Raw genomic sequence first — 25,022 nt, 5'->3', positions numbered from 1 at the left:
TCAGATGGGGTTGTTCAAATGCATATAAAATAACTTCTAGACCACAAATTCTTGTAATTCTTGTTTTTTTACATTCGCTATATGGTCTTCTCTCACTTCGGTGCATTATTTATCTTCTGAACACTCCGGCTAATTAGAAAAAGGCATAAGCCCGTCTACGGAACTACACCCAAAGTTACATCGAAAGTCCACGCGCAGCCACAGCCATGCGCCAAGCCGCTGGAATCCAGAGAAAGCCAAAGCTGATTTCCATTCCAGCTAATGTGGGTGCTGGTCGTGCTGGTCGTGCTGGTAGATTGATTGACAGGCATTGAATATGAGTAGCTAATGCACATGCATGCTGGTGCTAGGTGGTGTTTCAAGGAATTCTTCCATTCTGACGATATGCGTTGTGCAAAGTAGCTACACAAGCACCCGACATGTTTCTGGGACAAGAACTTGTATTACATTGTTTCCCAAGTAAACAACACGCTTTGGAAAGGTGAGCGATCAGTAACACACGAAATATTCCGACGTACACTATTAAGGTGTCCAGTGAGTAATATAATACGCTGTTTTTCTGTGGTTCAAATGGTGTTAATGAAATGCATATAAAAAGTCATTTTTAGACTCTGTATATGGTCTTCTCTCACTTCCATGCATTATTTCACTTTTAAACACGCTCACCAACTTTTAAAAGCCACCAGTCTCACTCCTATAGTACCAAAGCTATGACACTCTATTTGCTCCCATTGAGGTTATCGTGAACGTTCCAGATGAGCACTGCGGAGATGGAACAACAAGCTCCAGCGCTGACTGCGCCCAATAAGGCAGCTCCAGAAGACTCCATTAACCCCGAGGAGCTTGAACTGTTGACTTCCCCCTCCAGTTCCGTTCAGGTGTGAAATAGAGAATGTCTACACTTATTATAGGGTATCTACCCAGACACTTGGTGATGACCATACTTCATACCACCAATGCATACTGAGCATATGTACCGTGCAAGTGCGACGATTGTCTTCCAGAACTGTTTCGGTCCTCCAAGGGGTTATATAAGAATCCAAATATTATGGACAGAGAGAGAAAATCTTGGCTCGCATTTTGTTGTTACACGAGTAAAAATGCAACGGGTAGGAACACTTTATTACAAATAACCACGCGGGTGTTCCTACCTGTTTTACCTTCCCTCAGTGTAATCACAGTTAATATAGGACTTCGGCGTTGCTTTTTACTCTGTATTGCATCGTTACACGAGTATCAAAGAGAGAATAACTTGTGCCTTGAGCGGGTTACGTTACGAAAGCTGCCTGGAAGAGGAGCAAGTTCCTCAGTATGTTACTGGAGCGTGAGAATAACAAATTACCGTGAGGCATTATACTGTTCACTGAAATGGATCCTTTGCAGCAGCTTCAACTCCCAGCATAAATGTTCTCAATGTTTTATTTTACACACGTAACACATTTACACAAAAAATGTTTTATTTTGAGGTTTATGGCATGCCCTCATCGTATTGTATACTGGTTTTGTGGATCGACATCGTATATGTACGTAAGCATGCTGTGTACACGTGTCGCACTTATTCTAGGTTACAGTACCAGAAACTGTACCGGAAGCTTCACAGAAGCCTCTTCGTCCTAAAAGGACGAGCAAACGAAAGAGTCACAAAAAGAAACGAAGTGGCAGCGAGGTGCAGTCGGTCACCACAAATTCACCAAGGTACAGCAGCTGTCTGTGATTGAAGCATACTTTGTGAACCAGCCGTGTAATGGGACCTGAAGTTGACGTGTGACTGACATGTTGTATCCGTGTTTTCAGCTCATCGACGATGAACGATGAAACAGTGATATCAGGTCAGTCTAGCACTTCAGCATATGTCCAGTTTGTTTTCGCTTTGTGCGTTTCAAAGATGTGGGCGGATGTGTAACTCTAATTTAATTTAATTTAAGGGATACTGCTGACATCACCAAGATGTCATTTGCAGGAGTGTGAAAATAGAAGAAAATGTACAGGTCATGAGCATATTGTACAGCAAAAGTAAATCCACCGTCTCGGAATTAGAACAGAATTGGCAAGACTTAAATGGCAATTAAACAATAATTGAACGAACAACTGAACACGCATTTAAACAGGAGTAGGCATCAACAGCAAAACGACACTTTGCTACCAGAAAGATACTGAAACACCATCAAAAATAAAATACAGTGTGAAGTGACAAACTTAGAGTGAAGAACCGAAAATCTCTATCGAATTTTACTGCAGTTAACATATAAACAAACAACGTATACATAAACTATGTTCCTTCCTTCCCGGAAAAGGAAACAGAAATGAAAATGGCAGCTGCTACTGGATTTAAGTAATGGCTCCTGCTGCCAGACAACAACACTGTACTTACTGTTTCTTTATCCTCCTCGTAATACATCCCCTGAAGAAGCACAGAAAATGCGAAGTGGGATTAAGATGGGTTGCATTTCAGAAGCAGAAAACGAGCCTCTACTGCTATAGAGTGCGATCCCGTTAATTCAAAATCTTTTAATTCGCACGGTCACGTCAAAGTCCCGTACAGTGAACCCTCGTTACTATGACCGTGGTCGTTCCCGAAACTTCTGGTCATAATGCGGAATTGTCATATTAACGGGGGCGATTTGCAGAGGTTTCACTGCATTGTTCCCCAGGAGTACGGTCGTAAAGCGCGTATGTCAGATTATCGGGGGTCATATTAACGAGGGTTCACTGTATTTCAATGGGAAAAAACGCCCGGTAATTCGAACACACGAAACGTAAGCAACAGTTCACTTGAACAAGATTGCTCCCGACCGGCCGCCTGACAGCCAACGTACTGCTGGCACGTGAAAGACATTTTTACATTATTTTATTTACATATACACTGCAGTCTCAATAGAGACTATTGCAGGAGTGCCTGAAAGGACTGGTTAGAAGGTAGCTCGGGAGCAGAACCTTCAAGAGCATTCTAATCGTCAACACATCTTAGAAAAAAAGCTAAACTTAAAGCAATCAACTCTATAGGAAAATGGAAGGATATTTAACACGTGCGCACTTCTTAGAGAGGAAGGACCAGCAAAGGTACCAGATAATGATCAGTCGGTATTCTTACGTTCTGATTTACGATAGCGTGAAATGTCCTCACACGAATCGCACGGAATCTAATCTCGATAGACTTAGAGAAAGTGAGAACCTGGGACGATACCTACGGGGTTAGTCTAGCAAGCGTTACACATTTCGATCGCATCGTAAAAATAGAAGACGGGGTTGAGCCTGCCCCAAACTTTGAAGACTGATAGCCATTTATCTCAAGTTTTATTGTAATTTTTTGTAGGGACTATAGTCATGTAGAAAAAAAATTACAAATCAAGCAAAAACTCGCCCCATGCATTTTCAATGGCCTATCTCACGCAAACACCGCCATTTTTCCTTGTCTCTGCTTCACATTCATATCACCTCACACAGGCGGCGCTGCCTACAACGATGTGACACGCTTATTCTGACCATAAATATGGCATTATGCATTAATCCCCCTGTTCTGTACGGTGGTGCCATCTGTGTGTGGAGAAATGAAAATGAGGCGCACACGGAAGAAAATGGCGGCTTTTGAGTGAGATAGGCCATAGAAAATGCACAGAGTGAGATTTTGCTTGATTTTTAATTTTTCTTGTAGAGGACCATAGCGCTCACAAAAAATTCCAACAAAACTTGAGACAAATGGCTACCAGTCTGAGAAGTTTGGGGTTGGCTAAACCCCATCTTCCATTTTTACGGTCCCGGGTCCGGCCCCGGGCCCGTAACGGTAAAACCCGATCCCAGCCCAGGCCCACAAAAAGACTGCTTTGCCCATCCCATCCCAGGGCTCGGGTTTTTGGGTAAGCCCGAGCCCATGCAGTGCTGTACTGTATATATGGGGCCTGACTTTTTCGGGTTAAACCCGTATCCGCCCGATATTTACCCCCCTGAACGAAATCTGTAAAATTTGGGTTTAACCCGAATCTACCCGAAAACATCCGGATCGCGTGGCACGCTCATAAGCGTGCATTAAAATAAAGTTTGATAACATTGCTAAACATTAGTTCCATGTTAAGACAAATTTTTATTAAACAAAAAAAAAATCACCCGTATACACCCGAATTCCTGACGACAGAATGTGCCGTACCGGGATTTAACCCGAGTACACACAAATTTTCGAATGAAAAATATCACCCGATATTTACCCCCCGAATTTGGCCAAAAATAAAACCTGAAAAAGTCAGGCCCTATGTATATACTACAAAAAATTGCACCTACTGTACTGTACTGGGAAACAGTTTCGGCAAGTGACCTCCTTTGTGCCGTGACCCGACTCCTCTATAAACAGTAAAGTGCTTTGCCTTTTTCCACAGATGTATGTTCATCACCTGTAGAATCAACAATTCAGGAAGCATCTCGCTCCGATGACGTAGAAGTTCCAACTGTTCTCGTGGACCCCGGAATACCTGCAACAAGTGCAGCTTCACTCGATGAACAGATTCTTGAAGTTGTGAGTTGAACCTCTGCCTTAAAGGGACCATGAAACGATTTTCGCGAATTCCGAGTACCCTGCCGGAGACAGTTCTCACGATCCCTCACTGTCATAAACACAGACTTTTAACCGTATTTAGTGCACGCAAAAATAGCGGGGTGTGCTTTACATCCTTACCTGCTTACATCATCAACATTCAGTCTTCTCAGCAAAAAATTGTGTGCGGTCGTGAGCTCACACCCCGCGGGACCTCGTGGGTGCATGGTTGCAAGCTGGCGTGCAAACTTTGCAAGTTGCTGGCAAAAGACCGCCCGCCAATCTGCAACATCCCCCGGTGTTTGGCGTCACGGCCAGTTCACCTTGCAGGCAGGTCGTAGCAGCCGCCATTCACGTCAAATTCAGACATCCTGCCTTCTTGCAATTGCCTTTTCCTTCACATCAATCAGCCTAACAGTCCTAGTAGTGAGACCAGTTGACCTGCATGCATGCATGCAGCATGTGGATACAAGCATACCACATCGTTTTATCGCCTCTTAACATTGTTGCAATTCATGCGCAGCTACGTGACATCGTTCGCAAATGCAGCGTCCAAGATGCAGGGAAGAGGCCATCAGCGGCAGAAGTCTACTCCACTTTGGAAAAGTACCTCTGATAGCAGAAATAGAAACCCTGGCGTAGATTTTTAATTAAGCGATGTTTGTGTGTATTATAGACATGTAGTGTAAATATACTATACAGCATGTGTTCTCAAATGGCATGTTCATGGTGGGAAAATTGTGCCATACTTCCAATTAAAGCATACTTGACAATTAGTCATAAAACTTGAGGTTTGGTATAGAACAAGCTTATCTAGCAAACTCTGTCGTGCAGCAATAAATGCTGTAAACAAGGTAGTCCGGCAGCCCTTGGAGTAGTTTTATACCTGTCCTGCAACAAGTGTTCAGATGTTCATGAACTCCTTCATGAACATGTTTACTCATACGCAGTGTGGTGATGTTCACGTACCTTGATCTTAGCACAAGGGACTTGTGCTCAGTGATGATCCTCCCGTGTACGACCACATACGAGTACGAGTGAGCGTGCAAGCAGGAACCAATGCATTTCGGTACCAGACTTCATTTGTAAATTAACACAGTTTAGAGGCACAAAACAGTAACGGAGCACAGATAAACGGGTATTACCGGATTTAACCCTAAAGCACAAGGCCCTAAACATACCGTATTTACTCGCGTAATTTGCGCATCCCCACTTTTTCACTAAAAAAGTTGTGAAAATAAAAACTCGCATAATTTGCGCACTCCTATTTTCGTGCGCAGCAGAGGTCGTTCCCCCCCTGACGCTCTCGCGTCACGGGGCGCATGCTGCTCCTTCTTTTGAAAAAGGAGGGTTATCCTCACCACGAATTCCCTACATCATGTTGCGTAATACAAGCAATGACTCTCGCTTGGTGGAGGAGATAAGATCAAAGGGATTACCCGGTATGGAATCTTGGGTGTTGTTTCCAATGCAGCCCCCAATAGACGGATTATCTCCGATGAATAGAAGGATTAACCATTGTGTAGGGTACACCACTAGAGGGCGCTACGAGCGACGCCTCACCACTAGGGGCCGCTGCTGTCGTATTCCGCGGATGACGTCATTGCTCCTTCCGGGAGCATGGTGAGAGATAGCGGGAGGCATTGGATGGCGATGGGAAATAGAGCGCCCCTTTGTGCAAGGCTGTGGTGGCGCTGCGGGCGACAGGACAGACGCTCTCGGTGGCGGCTCTCTACGGCGTTGTTATGGTTATGGTCTCGTGACCGCGATACGCGGCGTCGGCGGCGAAAGAGTTTTGGGTCCAGCGTTGTGTACGAGTCTGAGCGAGTTGATATTAATCTCACTCCGTTTATTGTTCAACTGATGGTTGTTGTTTGAGAGCTCAATTGCTATGCTGTGAGATTGGGGTGTACGGCACGCATATACGGCATACGACAATATAAATAAATACATATAAACAAAAGGATGTGCACGATAAATTACGCCACATTATTATAGCTTCCCGTGTTGCTACACTTTGCATTATAAAGGCGCTTTCGCGAACCAGTCCGTTCACAAACAGCCGTGTGCATCCCGTCGTGTACATATTAGACTTGGATACTTTCCTTTTAATTGCCTAATATACGCTTTTGCGACTCGAGCGCGTATATTGGCAGGCTCCAGACTTGCGCAATATTATTTTGGTGATGGCGCATATGCTCAGACAAGAGCGGAGGAAAGTTGTTCTCCTATTTGCTTTATGTATTTATTCACTTCAGTATAAACAATTATGCACACTACAGTGCTATATGATATATTGTAAGCACCTTATGGCTGCAGACACACTGGGTGGATATCTGTAAAATTTTAGTGCCTTCTTTTTTGTGGTGGTCACTGTCACTCATAGGGATTCAGTTAAGTGTTGTGGCAATTCCAATGTAAACAGTCATCTGTTATATTGGAAAGTGGCGAGTACATACGGTAATCCCTAAAGGAAGTGATAACAACGAGGACACAGAAATGGTTGTGCTTCATTATACCCATGTGCAGGATGCAGTAAGTTGCATTACTTGTATTAGTTGTGTAGCCCACAATAAATAAACCCAACCACAATTTCTGATAATTTATTTTTCTGCAAACATCATTAGCTTTCTTGAGGCAAAGCAAATTCCTTCCACCCTGTGCCCGAAGGTTCTGAATGATGTGTATCACAGCTTCTCACCCAAAATGTTGGAAGAACCAGTGGTTCCACATCAGAATTGTAGCAGCGGACCTCTGTTTCTCGTCACCCCTCGCCACTTGCTGCCTCGGTCTCGAGGGTTCAGTCAAAGCTCATCATGGAATGTTGCTTTGAGGTCCTGTTTCATCTTCTCTTTTTGACCCTCCAATACTCTCCAGTCACCATGCTCCAGATATTTCATATATTACTTCAAGAAGCAGCTCAATGGCTGCACGTACACAGTAAGCAGACATTAAAAGAGCAGTGAAAGACGTATAAAAAAAATGCTCTCTTTGGTCATGTTAGCGTGCAACCACAGCGTTGTGTTTTCCCACCACACAGTGCAGCGCATAGGTGTGCGATTTCCCCTCCTTCTGTGGTTGCCACATGAAAAGTCACAATGTGACGTCAGCCATGATAGGTCGGCAACACGGCCCGTCTGGACGTCGGTGCGTTGTGCTCTTTCCTCAGCAGCTTCAAATTCCACGCAGTATCACTGCAGCCTCTTCGACTGTACACTCCGCTAATGTGACGCCCTGGACGAACCACACTACTTTAGACAGGCTGTATCTCGGTTGAAACAAACAAGACAATGAGAGATGCATCACACTCAACAGTTTGCAAACACCCTCATGCGAGCCACGAGAGGTTCTCCTTACTTGGAGACACATTTGAAAGCAATAAAAGTACATGTCATCTGAGAATATGATAGGTTTTTTAAAACATTCAAGTCCTTATTTCATGTCTGTGTTACGTGTGACACTGGCCATAAGTAAGCATCATGTCTGTGTTATATCTCCTCCTGTCCCCGAGACCATCTTGCCGCAAGCAGCATTTTTGAAACTGTGCTGTAACAATACCTTGTTGAGCCGAAACATATTATGTAGATGCTTTTTATACACTGCTAGACGGGACGAGAGCTCTCTTCAATTAGTTAAACCTTTACACGGTCCTCCAGAAGGACAATATGAGGCTGTTGACTGATTTCGAGGGTAGACTGTACTTGCCCACAAGTTCTATATATGGATGGCACAGGTTGCGAAACACGGTCGTCTGAAATCGCCGATCAGTGGGTCCACAGTCCCCGCTTTTTTGGTTGCCCCCCGAAACGTCGTGCCCCGCATTTTTTCCCCCGCAATTCCCCGAAATATTGCAGAATCCTTCGTGTGACACGTAATACATTATTTTTGGGGGGGGTGCGGATATTAGAGTTCTTGAATTCGAATCAAATATCAATCACTCCAAGTACTATCTGATTTGCGAATCGAATACCCAATATTTGGATTACCGAATATCCAACTATTCGCAGAATATGATCGACACCCCTCGAAGGGGAGCTTCACCTTACGCTTCAGTGCGTAAGATCAAGCCTGCTTTACAAAATTTCCGATGCTGCAGGACCAACACAGACGGATTGTAGTTTTGCTTAAGAGAACGTTAGCCCAACTTTACTGTGCATTCTCCGTCTGAGGAAGGGGGCAGCATCCCTCCCGTGTTGCAGTTTAGCGGTGGCAGTGGGGGATTTTGATTTGATGTTTGGGAGCTTTGCCTTTAAAGACTTCATAATGCCTACAGCCCAGAAACAAAAAGAGTCTCCTAAAGATGTAACTTCCACAAAGCATGTATTGTGTTGTGTCGTAGGTTATCTTTATTATCACGCATCTGCTTTCCTCGTTCCTTATCTGGTTATCTTAATACACGTTTGTGTTATCTTGTTTAGTTCATGCCGCAAGGCGGCGTGTTTGACATAAGCTATATAAACAGTGGATTTTGAAATAAAGGTTGTTGTTGGTTTGGGACCTGCTTGGCTGGTGCCTCCTCCTTCCTGCCGGGAACATCACAAAATGGCGACGAGGATGGGATCTGCTTGGCTGGTGCCTCCTCCTTCCTGCCGGGAACATCACAAAATGGCGACGAGGGCTTAAGTGCTGTACGAACCACGAGCCACGGCCACAGGATGAGCTTCTTTGGTCTTCAGCCGCCGGCGCCGTTTCTTCCATTGCCGGGGGACCCAGAGTTGCCATGGGAGCAGTGGCGCAGCATGTTTTTGAACTACTTGGCTGCCATTACCGACACTACGTTCACGGGCCCGAGGAAGAAGGCGGTGTTGTTGCACTGTTTGGGTGCAGAAGGGCAACGGATCTTTCAGGCTTTGGAGACGGCGACTGTTGTCATGAAAGAGGGCGAGGGAGACGGGAAAGATGGCGGCAAGGACGAGAGCAAGCAGAGTGAAGTGTTGGAAGAAGCGTTGCAGATCCTGGACAAGAGGTTTGGAAGTGCGCCGAACGTAGCCGTTCTTCGCCACCGGTTTCGTGCGAGACGACAGCAGCCTGGAGAGTCAACGCAAGCGTTCGTCGGAGAACTAAGATGCCACGCAGCGAAATGTCAGTATGGGACATTTGAAGATGATGCCGTCAGGGACCAATTACTGGAAGGCACTGTGGTCCCGGGACTACGGGAGCGACTACTTATAGAAGGCGGACGGTTATCACTGAGTGCTGCGGTGACGTTGGCAACTACGTACGAAGAGAGCATAAAGGCCGCCAAAGAGTTTCAGCAGTCTGGTGAAGTACAAAAAGTTGACAAGTACCGGCAGCAGGAGAGAAGGAAAGGGAAATGGCCGCAAAAGGAAGCCAAGGGCGCAGACCGACAACCAACGGGGGGTCCTAAACCAACATTACAACGTGCCGGTAAGCAATTGGCATGTTATCGTTGTGGAAAAATTGGTCATTTCGCCAATGACGGAAATTGCAGAGCCATAGATAAGAAATGCAGAGGATGTGGAAAGATTGGACATCTTATCAAGGTCTGCCGAAATTCAAAGACTATTAACGCAATTCAGTCAAACGACGAGGATATCGCTGTATTAAGAATTGGGGATGGACATGCGAATGAGGTGTATGCCGAAGTTATTGTGGAAGATGTCTCCATGAGATTAACTGTCGACACTGGGTCAGCGGCTTCGTTAATGCGTCAAGATGTGTACAAGGTCAATTTCGAGCGGAAGTACCCGTTAGCACCACCGCCGCGCAAGCTGGTGAATTACAGTAATCAGAAGATATCTGTTACGGGCTGCTTCGAAGCTAAGGTTGTGTTCAAGGACAAAGTGGGGACGATTTTGTTCTATGTTGTACCAAGGGGAACAACCTTGCTGGGACGTGATGCCGTCCGGGTGTTGAACATATGCATTGAGGGCAAGTCGTTGCAGTGTTTGAGTATCGATGGGACTGATGAGAGTGTCTTGCCGCCAGATCTAAGAAGAGAGTTCGGACAGTTGTTTGAGAAACGCATTGGTTTTGCAAAAGGATTTATGCATAAAGTGCATGTGAAGGCTGATGTCAAGCCTGTAGCACAGAAGTTGCGTCGGCTACCGCTGGCGTTGAGAGACAGGGTGTCCAAAGAACTGAATAAGCTCGAAAGTGAAGGCATCATTGAAAGGGTTGATGCATCGCCGTGGGTGTCACCAATTGTGGTGGTTCAGAAGCCGGACGGTAACATTCGACTTTGTGTCGATCTGAGGGAGCCCAACAAAGCGATAGTAGCTGATGCGTACCCGTTGCCTACAGTGGAGGAATTGCTGAATTCTTTATCAGGAGCGAACTATTTTGCAAAATTGGATTTGGCGTCAGCATATTATCAAGTTGATCTGAGTCAGGAAAGTCGTGCGCTGACAACATTTATCACACATGAGGGACTGTTCCGGTTTCGGCGTGTGTGTTTTGGACTAGCGTCGGCACCATCGGTGTTCCAGAAACTGATGTTGCAGCTTCTTCGAGACTGCCAAGGAGTCGTTGTGTACTTGGACGATGTTGTGGTGTTCGGCAGTGATCGGGAAGAATACCGGAGAAATTTGCGAAGGGTCTTGAAGAAAATAGCGGAGGCTGGACTAACCCTTAACAGGAAGTGTGTATTCGACAGGCAGGAAATTCAGTTCCTCGGGCACCAGTTGTCTTCCGGTGGAATTCGGCCTCTGCAATCGAAAATTGATGCTGTCATGCAAGCCCCAGCGCAAAAAAATCAAGAAGGACTCCGTGCATTCATAGGACTTACTGGTTATTATGCCCGCTTCGTACCTCGCTACGCGCATGTGGTGGAACCCCTGCGTAGACTTCTACGTAAAGGTGCGTCGTTTGAGTGGAATAAGGAAGCGGACGAAGCCTTCAGGAGAGTCAAACAGCTTCTAGGAGCAGCAGGGGTACTGCGTCCTTTCGACCCTAAGTTGCCAGTTATTGTAACAACGGACGCCTCTAGCTGTGGAGTTGGAGCGGTGTTGCAGCAGCGAGACGAGAAGAGCCTGCACACAGTAGCTTTTGCATCGAGGACCTTGTCCACTGCAGAACGGAACTATTCGACAGGTGAGCGAGAAGCGCTCGCTTGCATCTGGGCTTGTGAGCGATGGCATGTTTACCTCTGGGGGAGACACTTTACACTTAGGACTGATCATCGCGCGCTGGTCACTCTTCTGTCAACCCGAGGGCAGGGACATCGACCTCTGCGGATTGTGCGCTGGACAGCCAGACTCCTGAATTACCACTACACGGTCGAACATAAGAAGGGCTATGAAAACGTCATAGCCGATGCCCTGTCTAGGCTGCCTCTGTCCAACAGCGAGGAAACAAAATTCGATGAGGAGGTAGTTTCATGGGTAACTACCTGTCTGACAAAGGCAGAAGTACAGCGAGCAACGGAGCAGGATGACCTGTTGAAGAAAGTTATCACATACATCAGGACGTCTTGGCCAGTGAAGCGGAGTGTGTCTACAGAGGAAGAACCGTTCTATCAGGTACGGGAGGAACTGTCCGTAGTTGATGGTCTTGTGTACAGGGGTGAAAGACTAGTGGTTCCAAAACAGTTGTCGAGAAGGATCATTTCCCAAGCTCATCAGGCTCACCAAGGGATGGTAAGGACCAAACAACGAATTAGGCAGGTATATTGGTGGACCAGCATGGATCGAGAAGTTGAAGAATATGTAAAGAGTTGTGCAGTTTGCCAAGCAGCAGATAAGTCTGCAAGAGTGTCACCGGCACCACTACAACCAGTACCATTACCTGAAGGACCATGGCAGAAGTTGGCGATTGATATCGTCGGGCCATTTCAGTGTGCTCCACAAGGGTGCAGATTTGCCATCTCGCTGATGGACTATTTTAGCCGATGGCCTGAGGTTGCTTTTGTTGGAACTGTAACAGCGCAGGTGGTCATTGGGTTTCTTCAGCGTGTGTTTTGCCGTGAGGGGCTGCCTAACGAATTAGTCTCGGACCACGGACCTCAATTTACGTCAGCAGTATTCGAGGAATTCCTGAAGAATCAGGGTATTAAGCACTTATTTTCGTCTGTGTATTATCCGCAGGCAAATGGATTGATAGAACGGTTTAATCGTGTTCTGAAAGATCAAGTGCAGCTTGCAGTTTTGCAAGGGAAGCCAGTGACGGAGGTAGTACAGCAGGGTCTGCTGGCATTTCGGTGCACGCCGCATGCTACAACGGGATGTGCTCCAGCAGTGCTCTTGCACGGCCGAATGCCTCGGACGAAGTTGCACGTGGTTGGCATAGCAGTGCCTTCAACCCCTCCCGGAGTTGATCTACGTCGGAAGGTGAGCGACCGACAAGAGTATATGAAAAGATACACGGACGCGCGTCGAGGTGCAAAGTCACCACAGGTTAATCCCGGGGATTTCGTTCGCATAAAATTGAAGGAAAAAGGCAAGGCAATGCCTCGGTTTTCAAGGCCATTGAAGGTATTGAAGAAATGCGGGAAAAACTCGTTTCTGCTTCAGGATCGTCGGGTGTGGAATGCATCAAAGTTAGCACTATACTCTCGGCCTGTCTCTACGGATGCAGCCTGTTCGTCAGAGCTGTTGTCGCCTGCCATCTACAGTGGGGTGCAAGATGTATTGTGTGGTGATGTGCAAGCAGCTCAAGAACCTGAAGGACCAACCAACATAGACACGGGGAGTGATGTCCAGACCCCAGAGCCAGTGCCTCCAGCTACTTCTACTGAGGAGGGGGATGAGGATGCAAATGTGCAGGGAACTGTACCCGAGGGACAGCACACAAGTCGACCTCGGAGAGTGCGACGACCCCCAGCGTATCTCCGTGATTATGTTTTGGATTAGAAGTAGGAATTTTGAAAATGTGTGGAATGTTGGGACGGTCTATGGTTGCGTTCTGTGGTTCTAACTAAATTAACTTGTTTAACAAATACTAACAGTTACGTTAAGGGGGGAAGAGATGTTGTGTCGTAGGTTATCTTTATTATCACGCATCTGCTTTCCTCGTTCCTTATCTGGTTATCTTAATACACGTTTGTGTTATCTTGTTTAGTTCATGCCGCAAGGCGGCGTGTTTGACATAAGCTATATAAACAGTGGATTTTGAAATAAAGGTTGTTGTTGGTTTGGGACCTGCTTGGCTGGTGCCTCCTCCTTCCTGCCGGGAACATCACATATTGTAAGCTCCTCCCTATAAAGTTCCTATAAACTCCGTAGACGCCGGAAGATCTTTCAGCAAGTATAAAATGATTGCAGACGACAGACGGCATTCTTTGTCAGGGGAGCACACAAGACATGTATGTAATGCTGAGCCACAACAGTGCTTCGAATCTGTATGCTTAAAAAATTTTTATTTTTTTTTGTTACCACATTATCAAAAAGTTTCCCATTTAAAGCAGCCGTTGACTGCTTGCATTGAAAAATCACGGAATTTACAGGTCGGTGCCGCAGAATTTTGAATTTGCTGCAGCCGAAAACCAGGGCACGGTTTCGAGATTTGGGAATCCAAGTCCCAGTGAATAAAAACGGTGAAACAAATCAATCTTCTGAATCCAGCCGAAATTTGGTGCCTCTGGTGTCCGTCGGCATTAATTTATAACCTTCAGCTGTGTTTTCTCGTTTATTTGTTTACGTTGCACCGGACTGTTAAGAGTTCAGGCTGGAATTCTTACGTTACAAGTTTAAAAGTTACACGATTTGCTTGTGATTTAGTTAGTTAGTTTTGTGGAAGAATTCGGACTCGAAAGTCTACGTACTCCCGTAGTCGATGAACAGCACGTTAAATTACATCTAAGAAGTACACATGGGTATGTTTTTTCCTGAAAGTGAACTATTATTCGATTAGTTTTTCGTTAAACAAATATGTCAATTTCTGCTCGAAAACACTTTTCAGTAGAAGTATTTTCTTCCCCTGGCTTTCTACGCTGTTTTTTTAAAGAAAGGATTAGAAAGATTCGAGATTCGTGGATTCCCAGAACCTTCCTTTCGATTTGGGTTCAGATTCGGGAAAATTCTTGATTCGTGCTATCTCTACTTAAAACAACGTTACTAAAGTTGGCGTAGTCCAATAATGCACAGATGCCACATGAGAATCTTACCGGAAAAACAGCTAAAGCCTTTCTTCACAAGCAGTTCAGATCCCCGGAGTGCGTGTGCAGATAGTTCAGGAGAGTCACCTGTGCAAAGACGTGTTATGGGAACAAACATTTCTTACAGGACGTCTTAATGCACGTCAATGACACAAGTAGATGTTTGTCAGCACGACTCAGCGTATTAAAACTGTTTGATGATACACCGTGGTCATCAGATGGCTCCTGTAGATACTCTAGGGGTGCTATGTGTGCTGAGAGATATACCTACACTCACACTACATTAATTTTTGGTGAATTTTCCGACAACGACATACTAATTACATTCTGAAAAATTGTACTCACAAATAAAGTGGCCCTAATTCCATAATAGGCTGCTGAGGCATCTTTGTTTGTCCCGAAACTCATGCCCCGTGAGCCAGAACAAGCCCTGCCTGGGTGTACCCAGATCGAATCGTATATGTATTTGTGCTTAGACTTCTTCAAAAGCCTCTTAACCACACAAGAGGGGCCCAGAAGTCCACCTTCATGCTAGCAGCCGAACAACCATTGCCCATCATTGATTTTCCACGCATGGCGTACCAGCTCGTGAATATGTCTCGAACAACAATTTTCCACAAAGGTTTGGCTCCCTTTTGACATTGCTGTCTTGGCAGATATAACTTGGAGGCACTTTGCAAGAAGAAGGGCCTCACCGATCAGGTACTCGCAAATACGAGGGTGGTTCCATAAGTTTCCGGCCCGAGGTAGAAAATGCGCGCGAATTTGAAAATGCAATTAAGGACGTGTGGCGCCATCTGTTGGAGGGCCGGAGCACCACCCTCAACCGTCTCCATGCTTTTGTCGGTTGGAGCGCGGCATTTCAAACAGCCAGGGTGCACTCTTCAGTTAAAATGGAAAAAATCGAGTACCGCGCTGTGATAAAATTCTTGACAAAAGAGGGACTTTCGCATAAAGAAATCAAAGCGCGACTAGACAACGTGTACAGGGAAGCCTCTCCGTCGTACACAACGGTAAAAGACTGGGCTAAGCAGTTTCGACTGGGGCGAGAGTCCATTGAAGATGATCCACGCGATGGTCGTCCAGTGGAAGTGGTGACAAAAGAAAATTTGTCTCTTGTGGAGGAGGAAGTGCTGAGCGACAGGCGTCTGAAGGTGACGGAAATCTCAGAAAGGCTGGGGCTTTCCAAAACAACCGTTTTTCGCATCATCGGCAAGGGCCTTCACATGAAAAAGGTCAGTGCGAGGTGGGTGCCACAACTTCTCTCGTCAGTTCAAAAGCAACAGCGCGTCGTCTGTGCCAGAGTTTTTGGAGCTCTGTCCAGAGAACGAAGAAGAAACATTGAAGTCAATTGTCACAGGGGATGAGACTATGGTGCTCTACTATGATCCCCTTTCGAAAAAGGAGTTGATGGAATGGCGCAAACAAGGAGAAGCACCGCTAAGAAAAGCGAAGATCACACAATCCACAAAGAAGATCATGGCAACAATATTTGGGGATTGTCACGGGATCCTCCTCCTCGACTTCAAAGAGAGGAACACCACAGTGAATGCGACTTATTATGCTTCACTCCTGCACCGACTGCGAGATGCCATCAATGAAAAGAGGCGAGGCAGGTTGAGTCGAGGTGTCCGGTTGCGCCAGGACAATGCCCCTGTCCATGCGGCTTCCGTTGCCAAGGCTGCACTGAAGGAGTGCGGCTTCGAAGAAATCCACCACCCACCCTACAGTCCAGACTTGGCACCGAGTGACTACTTCCTGTTCTCAAACTTCAAGAGGGATCTCAGAGGACGGAGATTTCAAAACGATATTGAGGTGCAAGAGGCAGTTTTCCAGCATTTTGCGGACAAAATTTCGGACTATTTTTTCAAGGGTATAAGAATGCTGGTTGAAAGGTGTCAAAAGTGCATCGAAGTTAAGGGTGACGATGTCGAAAGGTGATACACTTGTTTCGTCTCTATGACTATTAAAAGTTGGTCGGGCCGGAAACTTATGGAACCACCCTCGTACATGTTCAGGTGGACAATTTGAACATCCGCCAAAAAGTGGCTATGCCAAAAAATTCATTTGCAGTATATTGTTCGTTACTGGACCCTTGAGACGCACCTGCGGCAGGCAGGTGCTGGGTCTGCTGGTGCCAGGCTCCACGTGGTCTTTGCTTCATTCTGTGGGAGACACGTACCTAGAAAAAATTGCCCAAAACAACGCATATGGATGCATGAAACAATACCTGCCTGGGAATCCAGCACTGTAGGGAAACCAGGTGAACTCTCTCGTGTTAGTGATGCAATTAAAGCAGCATCAGAAGGCTACAGAGAAGGCACATTAGAACAAATTGAGCAACATCGTACGAATGGCTACAAAAAATACGGAATCGTACACACTCCAAAATTTTGCGTAACAGTTAGGAAAAAGGTAGAAAGTTACTTGGTATTCTAGCCCCAGTACATCCTTGTGTGGTGCTCCTTCCGGCAGCAACACGTCCTGCATGTGGAGGGATCACATTAAAGGAGCACTAAACAGGCATACCACATGCTCTTTTTGGTAATGCATTGTCCTACGCTCCCAGCGGTAAACGTTTTCCAAACATTATTGGCACCAAAAAAGTAAACAATGTTTTTAAGCCACTGCACTCTTTCCAACTCTGTGCCCTGCCGACTACGGCCAGATGTTACTTCGACGTCATGCTCCGTCAACCAGTCGAAATACGAGATGCTTATTCATTGGTCTATTGTATTTCATATTGTATTCATGTTTCTCACACACAATCACAATCTGGAATGCATTACCTGAACATATAATATCTGTGCAAAATGAATCTACCTTCATTGAAGCCCTGAGCAATACTGATTTAATATAATGTTATGCTAATGTTAGCGCTATTATGTATTGTGGTTCCTCGATGAGATTATTTGGTTTGTTAGTTCTTTTGTTTATGATTAGTGTTATGATTGGTGATTGTGGTAGTGTGGAACCCCCCTGTAACGGTCCCACTTGGGACTAACAGTATTCGAAATAAATAAACAAATAAATAAATTGTAATATCGGGAAGTGAGGTAAACTCTAAACATCTCTCCATCTGAAATGCACGAGATAGCCAGTTCAAACAGTACCGGAAGTATCGTTCATTTCATGTGCACGTTATATCTTAAGCGGTGTAGTGCTCCGCGCGGTCACAGCGATGTTCCCACAACCAGTTCTCCCCGCACGCCGCAGCTTCTCTCTCAGCGAGGCCCGTCATTGGCTAGAAGTCCGATATCTCCCCCCCAATCTCCAGTGACTGGAAAGCAGCTTGGCTACGTGTGCGAGACGTGTGACGTAGGTGCTCTCGGAGAAGGAAGGAGAGTCGCACGTGGATTATGCCCTTTGAATGGCCTTGCTTATTGGTAAATATGCAGGCTACAAGCAAAGGAACTACACGTTTGGATATTGTGAACCAGGTTCTTTCACGGGGTGTCGTAATTGGAAAATGGTCGGAGAGCTGTTTCGGGCCCCTTTAACGTTCCATTCCAGGAAGGGTGCTGTGCCCCGGTCCCTTCTCCAATACGTTGACAGAGTGCAGTGGAATATAATGGATATATTCTCACTTACACGTATGACTGTTGGATATCTACAATGTCTAAACAAAACATGCAAAAGTCGTGCTCACATGGACATTTGCACTAGGTGGTGATTTTTTCTTCTTTTGGGGCCTCCTTTTGGCTTTAGCCTTTGTGTGGGTGAACAGCGTGGGGACAGCGTTTGGCTTAAGTTTCTTCCAGCCATCTGCTCGATGCTGTTCGAACTGGCTGTCCTCAAAGTGCGCCTGGAAAGGTGCAAATTACTTACATGCATACACAAACAATGCAACTGTTACCACTTAAACATTACTGTCAGAAGAGCCTGCATAGTAATGTCTCAAACAAGCAGACAGGTATCTACGGGGGGCGTGAGGGTTCAAACCTGCCCCACTTAGTTGTGTGGGGCATTCCCGCTCCTAATGCATGTGAAGTTCCGGCATTCCTTTGGGCAGACGTCGTCATTCTGTAAGTCGGCTTCATCACCTTGCAAGCACTTTGGTGAAACCCACTTTCGTTTTCATAGCTAGATCCTCTCTCAAACCATATTTGTGGTTCTGTTGTTTCTATGCTGACGAGCACGCAATTACTTAGCGTGACGACAGAGACAACTCACCTCACAAAGTTGGCTTTTGACTGTTGGTTCCCAGTCTCCACCTCGCTTCGTCTTTGCTAACCACAGGCGTCGTCTGTGCGAGTCAGATGGAAAGCGAAACATACGGAAGCCTTTACGATCCGAATTAGCACAGGCCACAGCACTGCAGCACCCCATCTCCTTGGGAATCCCGGTCGAAATTAACGTTTCAGAAGTGACCATCCAACCGTCAAAGGAACAAAATGGCGGGTACCGACCGACCGGACCAACCAGACTCCGGAACTCCGGAACGGGTTGTCGCTAGACTGGCTAGACCACTAGACACCGAAGGCATAAAGCATGGCATAAAGCTATGGTGACTAGAAGGGGAGGTGGAATCAACGTCAGATCTCCGAAGGGAGAAGAGACATTCCCCTCGTTCATGCTCGGGCGAGATGGCCGCTGTGGCGCTGTTGTCGGCAGTTCGATTGTTTTCTCGTTGTTTGCTGCTGCGCGCTGCGTATTGTTGATATTGATATGGGACGTTCCTTCTAGTGGTGGGCGATAGCCATCCAAACACTATCGATGGTTGAGATGACTACTCACTTGACTATCGATAGTTTTGTTCGAAACTGTCGATAGTTTCAGCTATCAATAGTAAGTTGGACAGAGTCCAAACGCGCTTGCTGCAAAAATGTAGAAGGCACTGCTCCCCGTTTTGTTATCAATCTAATCAAATATCTTTATTTTTTACTTGAACAGTAGATATTTTTGAAATAGCTTAGAAAAAGAAAAAGAAGAAAAACGATGACATAAAAAGAGGGGTTGCCGCGGTTCCGAAAAAACGGATGGGGACTTCTGTTTTGCTTGAACGAACAAAGCAGAACAAGATTTTTCGTGGATTGTTGTGCGCTGTGCGTGTGGTTAATACTATTCAGGGCAGCCGCATACGCTGTCAAGCTATAAGTAACCTATGATACTGTCACAGTAACACGGGCTTGTGACAATTACGGGCCAGTAATTCCTCCTCAGAAATGCCAGCTTTATAGACTCCTGTATTTCATACTTCATGAACTTCATATTTTATTTTCCATGATCATATTTCTCTCTTGTAGTTGTTGTTTCCCCTAGAGGTAACTATCAATAACGAACGAAACGCGATTGTCGAACTGAATGCGAAAAACAAGAATTAGAAGGCTTTTGTTTCCTACGGAAATATGTTCAACGTTTAAATTACGAGTGACTAAACGATATAGTTTGCGTGAGCAAAACGCGAATTCGGACGGTTTCGTTTTTAAAAGAAACATGAGTATTTTTTAAAAAATTCGTAGTCAACAAAATATTGAGAGTTTCCAGGAGTAAAACGCAACTTCAGAAGGTGTAGCCGCCAGAAGAAACCTGCTCATTAAATTTGGAGTGAACGAACTATTGATATAGTTTGCAGGAGCAAAACCGAATTCAGAAGGTTTCTTTCTCAAAAGCAACATGCTAACATTTTAAAATTCGAGGCAAGTGGGGGGCGAGGGCCTCATGGACTTTGTATCCTTACTCCAAATGACGAAGCTGACCAGTGTTGGCTGTACCGATTACGCCACGTCATTGACGAACAAAATAATAGAATTTTATGTTCATTTTCTAGTAAAGGAACTCGCAAGTAAGGCACAAGAAAACGTGATAGACTGAGGCTGCCTAACGTGCTCTGTAATAAACTGCGTCGTTCCTTTTGCTTTCATGTTGTAAGCGTGTTTGCCTGGTTTGCTCAATAGCCATACTTGGGTAAATTACATTACTCATTACTCCAGTTAGAATTTAATTACATTACATTAGTCATTACTGCAATTGAAATGTAATGAAATTACATTACAATTACTACAAAAAGTAACTACAAACTCATTACTGTGAGTTTAATCATAACGATATTGAGGATGTGGAAATTCATTGTCAGACTACACTACGCTGCAAAAACAAGACATATTTTATTCTGTGCCGATTGAATGCGTCACCGTTTATAGTGGGCGTTGAATTCCTTTAACTTGTCCGTCGGCAACTCACTTTCTGCCAAGTGCCAACACAGAACACACACTCGATTCTTTTTTAAAACGTAATGAGTAATGTCATTAAAATTACTGCCCAAATGTAATTAAATTACATGATAAATTACATAATGTCAAAAGTAACACATAAAAGTAACCATGAACATAACATCATGACGTCATTTGGTTACAAACAGGTAGACGTCTACCTGTTTGTAACCAAATGACGTCATGATGTTCGACAGCGCCACGAGTTTGGTAGAGTTGAACTAGGTTCAACGCTAGTGGCGAACAAGGTCGCGCCCGAAAGCCACGGTCTTGAGGGGATTACGATGGTCTCTGAAAAGGACGCGACCTTCGGTCCTACTTTTCTTTCAATAGGAGGCAGCGTACAATTGCCCATTCCAGGAACCCAGCTCTCGCCTTCCGATCTGTTTTGGTTTCGGTGTGTCTACCAACGTCATGATGACGTTTCTCGGGTAGAGATTTATTCGGTAGAGTTGAACCGCGCACGAAAATAGGGGTGAACAAGGTTGCACCTGCAAACCACGGTCTTGAGGATATTACGATGGTCCCTGAAAGGGACGCGACCTTCGGTCCTACTTTTCTTTCAAAAACAACAAGTGCCCATTCATGGAACCCATCCCTCCCCTTTCGGTTTGTTTCGGTTTCGATCTGTCTACAAACGTCATGATGACGTTTCTCGGGTGTGAGGTCCACTCGACCTACTCAATACTAGACCGCCTATGGGAGAGCCGGGTCATGGGTTAGTTAGGCTAGTGGCGGCTGCAAGCGCCACATATAATTATTAGGGAGAGGAAATGACATGCGCACTATTATCATCATTGCCACCGTCGTTCGTCTGCTACACAGGACTACTAGGCTGTTGCCACGGTCCTTTGATACGCTCTCTGAGGACCGTGCTGTTGCTAAGCACGCTCTACCCTCTTTCGTACCTCTTCATCGTTGGTAACAAATATTGCTAGCTAGCGCCAAATCCCATAGCGCGGCTGCGGTTGCGAGAACTACTACCCCGGTGCTGGGAGCGATGGTGATGTCCAGGTCTCTAGTATAGCTGTAGGTCGTGTGTCGCTTTTGTTTTTAGAGGGAAATCGTTTGCGGGGCACGTGAGTAGAGAAGTTGTTTTCATTTGTCGCGTGTTGTAGGGTAAAGAAGAGAGTAGTGCAATGCAATGTCGATTATAAAATATACGCCAAAGTTACGGCTGCTCGACTACAACTTGTGTTACCTCAATTGATAGGTGATCACCAAACGTGCGGAATAAGGGGTAGGACTACACTAACGAATATCCATGTGGTGCGTACCATTCTGGATTGGTGTCGGTACGAGGGGGACCATGTGGCCATGTTGCAGCTGGACCTTTCTAAGGCTTTTGACCGCGTATGTCACACATATTTGTTTGCGTTGCTGGAATACGTCAACGTGGGAGCTCGCTTTGTCGGCCGCATCAAGCTTTGTTACGAGCAAGTTGCCACGAGCCTCATCATTAACAACACTCTTGCCGCACCGATAATGCTCCGATCCTCGGTTCGACAGGGCTGCCCCCTGTCACCACTGCTCTTTGACTTGTACCTGGAGCTGCTGTGTCGGCGAGTCATCCGTCTGAATGATATCCACGGGTTCGAACTGGCCGGTACTGTGATCAAGGTGGCCGCATATGCTGATGATCTTGCATTCCTTGTCAAGGACAAACCTAGCGTAGTGAATGTCATGGAACAAGTTGATTTGTTTGGCCAAGCCTCTGGAGCGCGTGTAAACAAAGAGAAGTCCTTAGGCGTTTGGTGCGGCCACTGGGCGACAACACCTGAAGCTTTTTGCGGAATTCCGTGGCAGGAACAAAACCCTCGTTATCTTGGTGCCCCGTTGCAAGAAACCAGGAACCCGAGTAGAATGTGCTCCCAGAGGCTCGACAACATAAGGAAACACGCTTTCATCTGGAGGAAGAAAGACCTTTCAATTTTTCAGCGAGCGACAGTATGCAACGTGTTTCTAGCCGCTAAACTGGTTTACCTTTTGCAAGTCTTGCAATGCACGCGCAAAGTAGTGCACGCCTGTCACAGGATTTTTGCCACCACAATCTGGTGCTCTACATTTGAGAGGATGCGTCCCGACTATCTTTTTCGAAAACTTCGTGATGGAGGCCTCGGCTACAGCACCTCTTTGTAAAACAACTCGTCATGAGACTCAGATTGGTTAGAAACATTGTCTGATGCCCTTACGTACTTATAAAATTGTTATGTACAAATTCAAAAGATATTCAGGTTTCTCTTTGTTGCGTTTGCTGCGTTGCTTTGTTGCGTTGCAACCGTGTGACGTACCTGTATTTGTGTGTTTTGTTAATAAAAGGTGGGGAAAAAAATCCGTCGGTAGCTCAGTTGGTAGAGCGGTGGACTGTAGATGGTTAATTCACCTCAAAGTCATCCATAGGTCGCTGGTTCGAATCCGGCTCGACGGATAGTCGCTTTTGTTTTTAGACGGATGTTATTTGCGGGGCACGTGAGTGGGGAGGTTATTTTCATTTGTCGCGTGTTGTAGGTTAAATAGCGAAGTAGTTCCGTCGGTAGCATACACATACGACGAAAGCTTGCATGTCTTGCCGAGAGTCCCTTAGGCTGGGCCGAAAAGTGGGAAATCTTCAAGCAGGAGGTTAGAGGTTACGCGATTGAGAGGAGTAATATAATAGCTTATCAAGAAATGTGTGAAGAAACCAAATTGAAAGAAGCTCATCGCAGTCTGGTACAGCTTGAGGCGAAAAACCCAGGCACGTGTTTTGACGATATAAAGGAAATCGAGCTCCGGCTCGGCCTTTTCAGCGAACATAGGTATGAAGGCGCAAGGGTTAGATGTCGAACAAAGAGATATTTGCCGGATGAAACGCCAAACAAAAGCTATTTGGCAACAGAGAGGAAGCAGACGCGTAGTAGGCGCATTGAAAGTTTAGAGCACGGGGGTAAAGTAGTGGGTGACTCTGAGAAAGTGAGGGAGATATTCGTCGATTACTATAAGAGTTTGTTTGGACAAACAGCACGAAAAGTCGATGAGAGTTTGATAAATAGGTACATTGCAACCATGCCCAAGCTAAGTGAGGAGGAGAAAGAAATGTTAGGGTCAGACATTGCAGCAACAGAAATACAGTGTGCAATCAAAGAGTTAGCTTTCAACCGAACTCCCGGGCCGGATGGCTTGGGAGCAGAGTTCTACAAGAAGTACGTAGAGCTGCTCACGCCTGTTTTACTTAATCTTTATGCAGAAGCGGAGGAAAAGGGCATTTTTTCTCTCAGTTTTCGGAGGTCGCACACTGTATTAATCCCGAAGAAAATAGCTGAGGGGTCCACTCCGAAAGTGACTGACTATAGGCCTATTACCCTCTGCAATGTGGACTACAAAATTTTCGCTAAAGTGCTTGCTGCACGTCTGCAATTTGTGTTGCCCCATCTAGTAGGGGAACATCAAACGTGTGCCATCAAGAATAGAAGAATACAAACCAATATACATCTAGTTCGTACGGTGTTGGACTGGTGCAGATATGAGGGTGGGCATGTGGCGATGCTACAGTTGGATCTTTCGAAAGCTTTCGATAGAGTTTGTCATACATACCTGTTCGCCTTGCTGCGTCATGTCAACATGGGAGATAGGTTTGTAAATCGCATCAGTTGTGCTACAAACTAGTTGCAACGAGCCTTGTGGTGAATAGATTCATTGCCACCCCGATTGCGCTTGGAGCTTCGGTCCGGCAAGGTTGTCCTTTATCGCCTTTACTTTTCGATTTGTACTTAGAACCGTTGTGTAGGCACGTAATCTGTCAGTATGACGTTCACGGCTTTCAGCTGGGTGGTGTTGAAGTTAAAGCTGTGGCGTATGCAGATGACGTTGCGTTCTTGGTGAAAGATAAGAGAAGTGTCGAAAAAATAATGGAGCAGGTCGACTTGTTTTGTGCAGCTTCTGGAGCTCAAGTAAACAAAGAGAAGTCTTTAGGAGTATGGTGTGGGCTTTGGGGTTCAACTCCAGAAATATTTTGCAATATCAAGTGGCAGACGAGCAACCCGGACTACCTGGGGGTGCCATTACACGCAAGTAGAAACACAAACAGGATGTGGTCAGAAAGAATTGATAAGATGAAAAAGCATGCATTCACTTGGAGAGGCAAGGAACTGTCAATATTCCAGCGGGCTTCAGTTTGCAATGTGTTTTTGGTGGCGAAAATGGTATACATTTTGCAAGTACTTCAGTGTTCCCGTAAAATCGTACATGCATGCCATCG

General features: G+C 45.7%; 3 protein-coding genes and 1 non-coding gene across 4 annotated transcripts; 3 read left to right on the top strand and 1 right to left on the bottom strand.

Annotated features, from left to right (window-relative positions):
- The first annotated feature begins 218 nt into the window (after positions 1-218).
- Positions 219-5,379, top strand: LOC135375162 (uncharacterized). Its single transcript, XM_064607887.1, has 6 exons — positions 219-481; positions 756-878; positions 1,565-1,695; positions 1,795-1,829; positions 4,368-4,504; positions 5,046-5,379. The coding sequence occupies exons 2-6, from the start codon at positions 756-758 to the stop codon at positions 5,136-5,138; spliced, it is 519 nt and encodes a 172-aa protein (XP_064463957.1). The 5' UTR covers positions 219-481; the 3' UTR covers positions 5,139-5,379.
- Positions 5,380-7,109: 1,730 nt separating this feature from the next.
- LOC135375161 (peroxynitrite isomerase THAP4-like) lies at positions 7,110-19,022 on the bottom strand. Its single transcript, XM_064607886.1, has 7 exons — positions 18,750-19,022; positions 18,226-18,381; positions 17,004-17,060; positions 16,811-16,885; positions 16,683-16,741; positions 14,586-14,663; positions 7,110-7,756 (listed from the first exon to the last, which is right to left on the bottom strand). Exons 1-6 carry the CDS (start codon positions 18,948-18,950, stop codon positions 14,660-14,662), a joined length of 552 nt encoding a protein of 183 aa, XP_064463956.1. The 5' UTR covers positions 18,951-19,022; the 3' UTR covers positions 7,110-7,756; positions 14,586-14,659.
- On the top strand, positions 9,178-13,332 carry LOC135375108 (uncharacterized protein K02A2.6-like). The gene has a single exon (XM_064607819.1). The coding sequence runs from the start codon at positions 9,178-9,180 to the stop codon at positions 13,330-13,332; it is 4,155 nt and encodes a 1,384-aa protein (XP_064463889.1).
- A 4,099-nt stretch (positions 19,023-23,121) lies between the features above and the next one.
- On the top strand, positions 23,122-23,216 carry Trnay-gua (transfer RNA tyrosine (anticodon GUA)). Its single transcript has 2 exons — positions 23,122-23,158; positions 23,181-23,216. It is a non-coding gene; the product is annotated as a tRNA-Tyr (tRNA).
- Positions 23,217-25,022: the final 1,806 nt, after the last annotated feature.

This window comes from Ornithodoros turicata, unplaced genomic scaffold (assembly GCF_037126465.1).
Source record: "Ornithodoros turicata isolate Travis unplaced genomic scaffold, ASM3712646v1 ctg00000829.1, whole genome shotgun sequence".
NCBI classification, from domain to species: domain Eukaryota; kingdom Metazoa; phylum Arthropoda; class Arachnida; order Ixodida; family Argasidae; genus Ornithodoros; species Ornithodoros turicata.
This window is presented reverse-complemented; position numbering and strand designations above follow the sequence as displayed.

Bases quoted from the DNA above. Each gene is read 5' to 3' on its own strand.
- LOC135375161 (XM_064607886.1), bottom strand. From the start codon at position 18,950: ATGGTCACTTCTGAAACGTTAATTTCGACCGGGATTCCCAAGGAGATG. The intron at 17,061-18,225 runs GTGAGCACGACT...CTCCACATGCAG, and splicing joins CACCTAGTGCAAATGTCCAT to GACGTGTTGCTGCCGGAAGG. The intron at 16,886-17,003 runs GTAACTTTCTAC...CCTTCTCTGTAG, and splicing joins TACTGGGGCTAGAATACCAA to CCTTCTGATGCTGCTTTAAT.
- LOC135375162 (XM_064607887.1), top strand. From the start codon at position 756: ATGAGCACTGCGGAGATGGAACAACAAGCTCCAGCGCTGACTGCGCCC. The intron at 1,696-1,794 runs GTACAGCAGCTG...CCGTGTTTTCAG, and splicing joins GTCACCACAAATTCACCAAG to CTCATCGACGATGAACGATG. The intron at 4,505-5,045 runs GTGAGTTGAACC...ATTCATGCGCAG, and splicing joins ATGAACAGATTCTTGAAGTT to CTACGTGACATCGTTCGCAA.
- LOC135375108 (XM_064607819.1), top strand. From the start codon at position 9,178: ATGAGCTTCTTTGGTCTTCAGCCGCCGGCGCCGTTTCTTCCATTGCCG.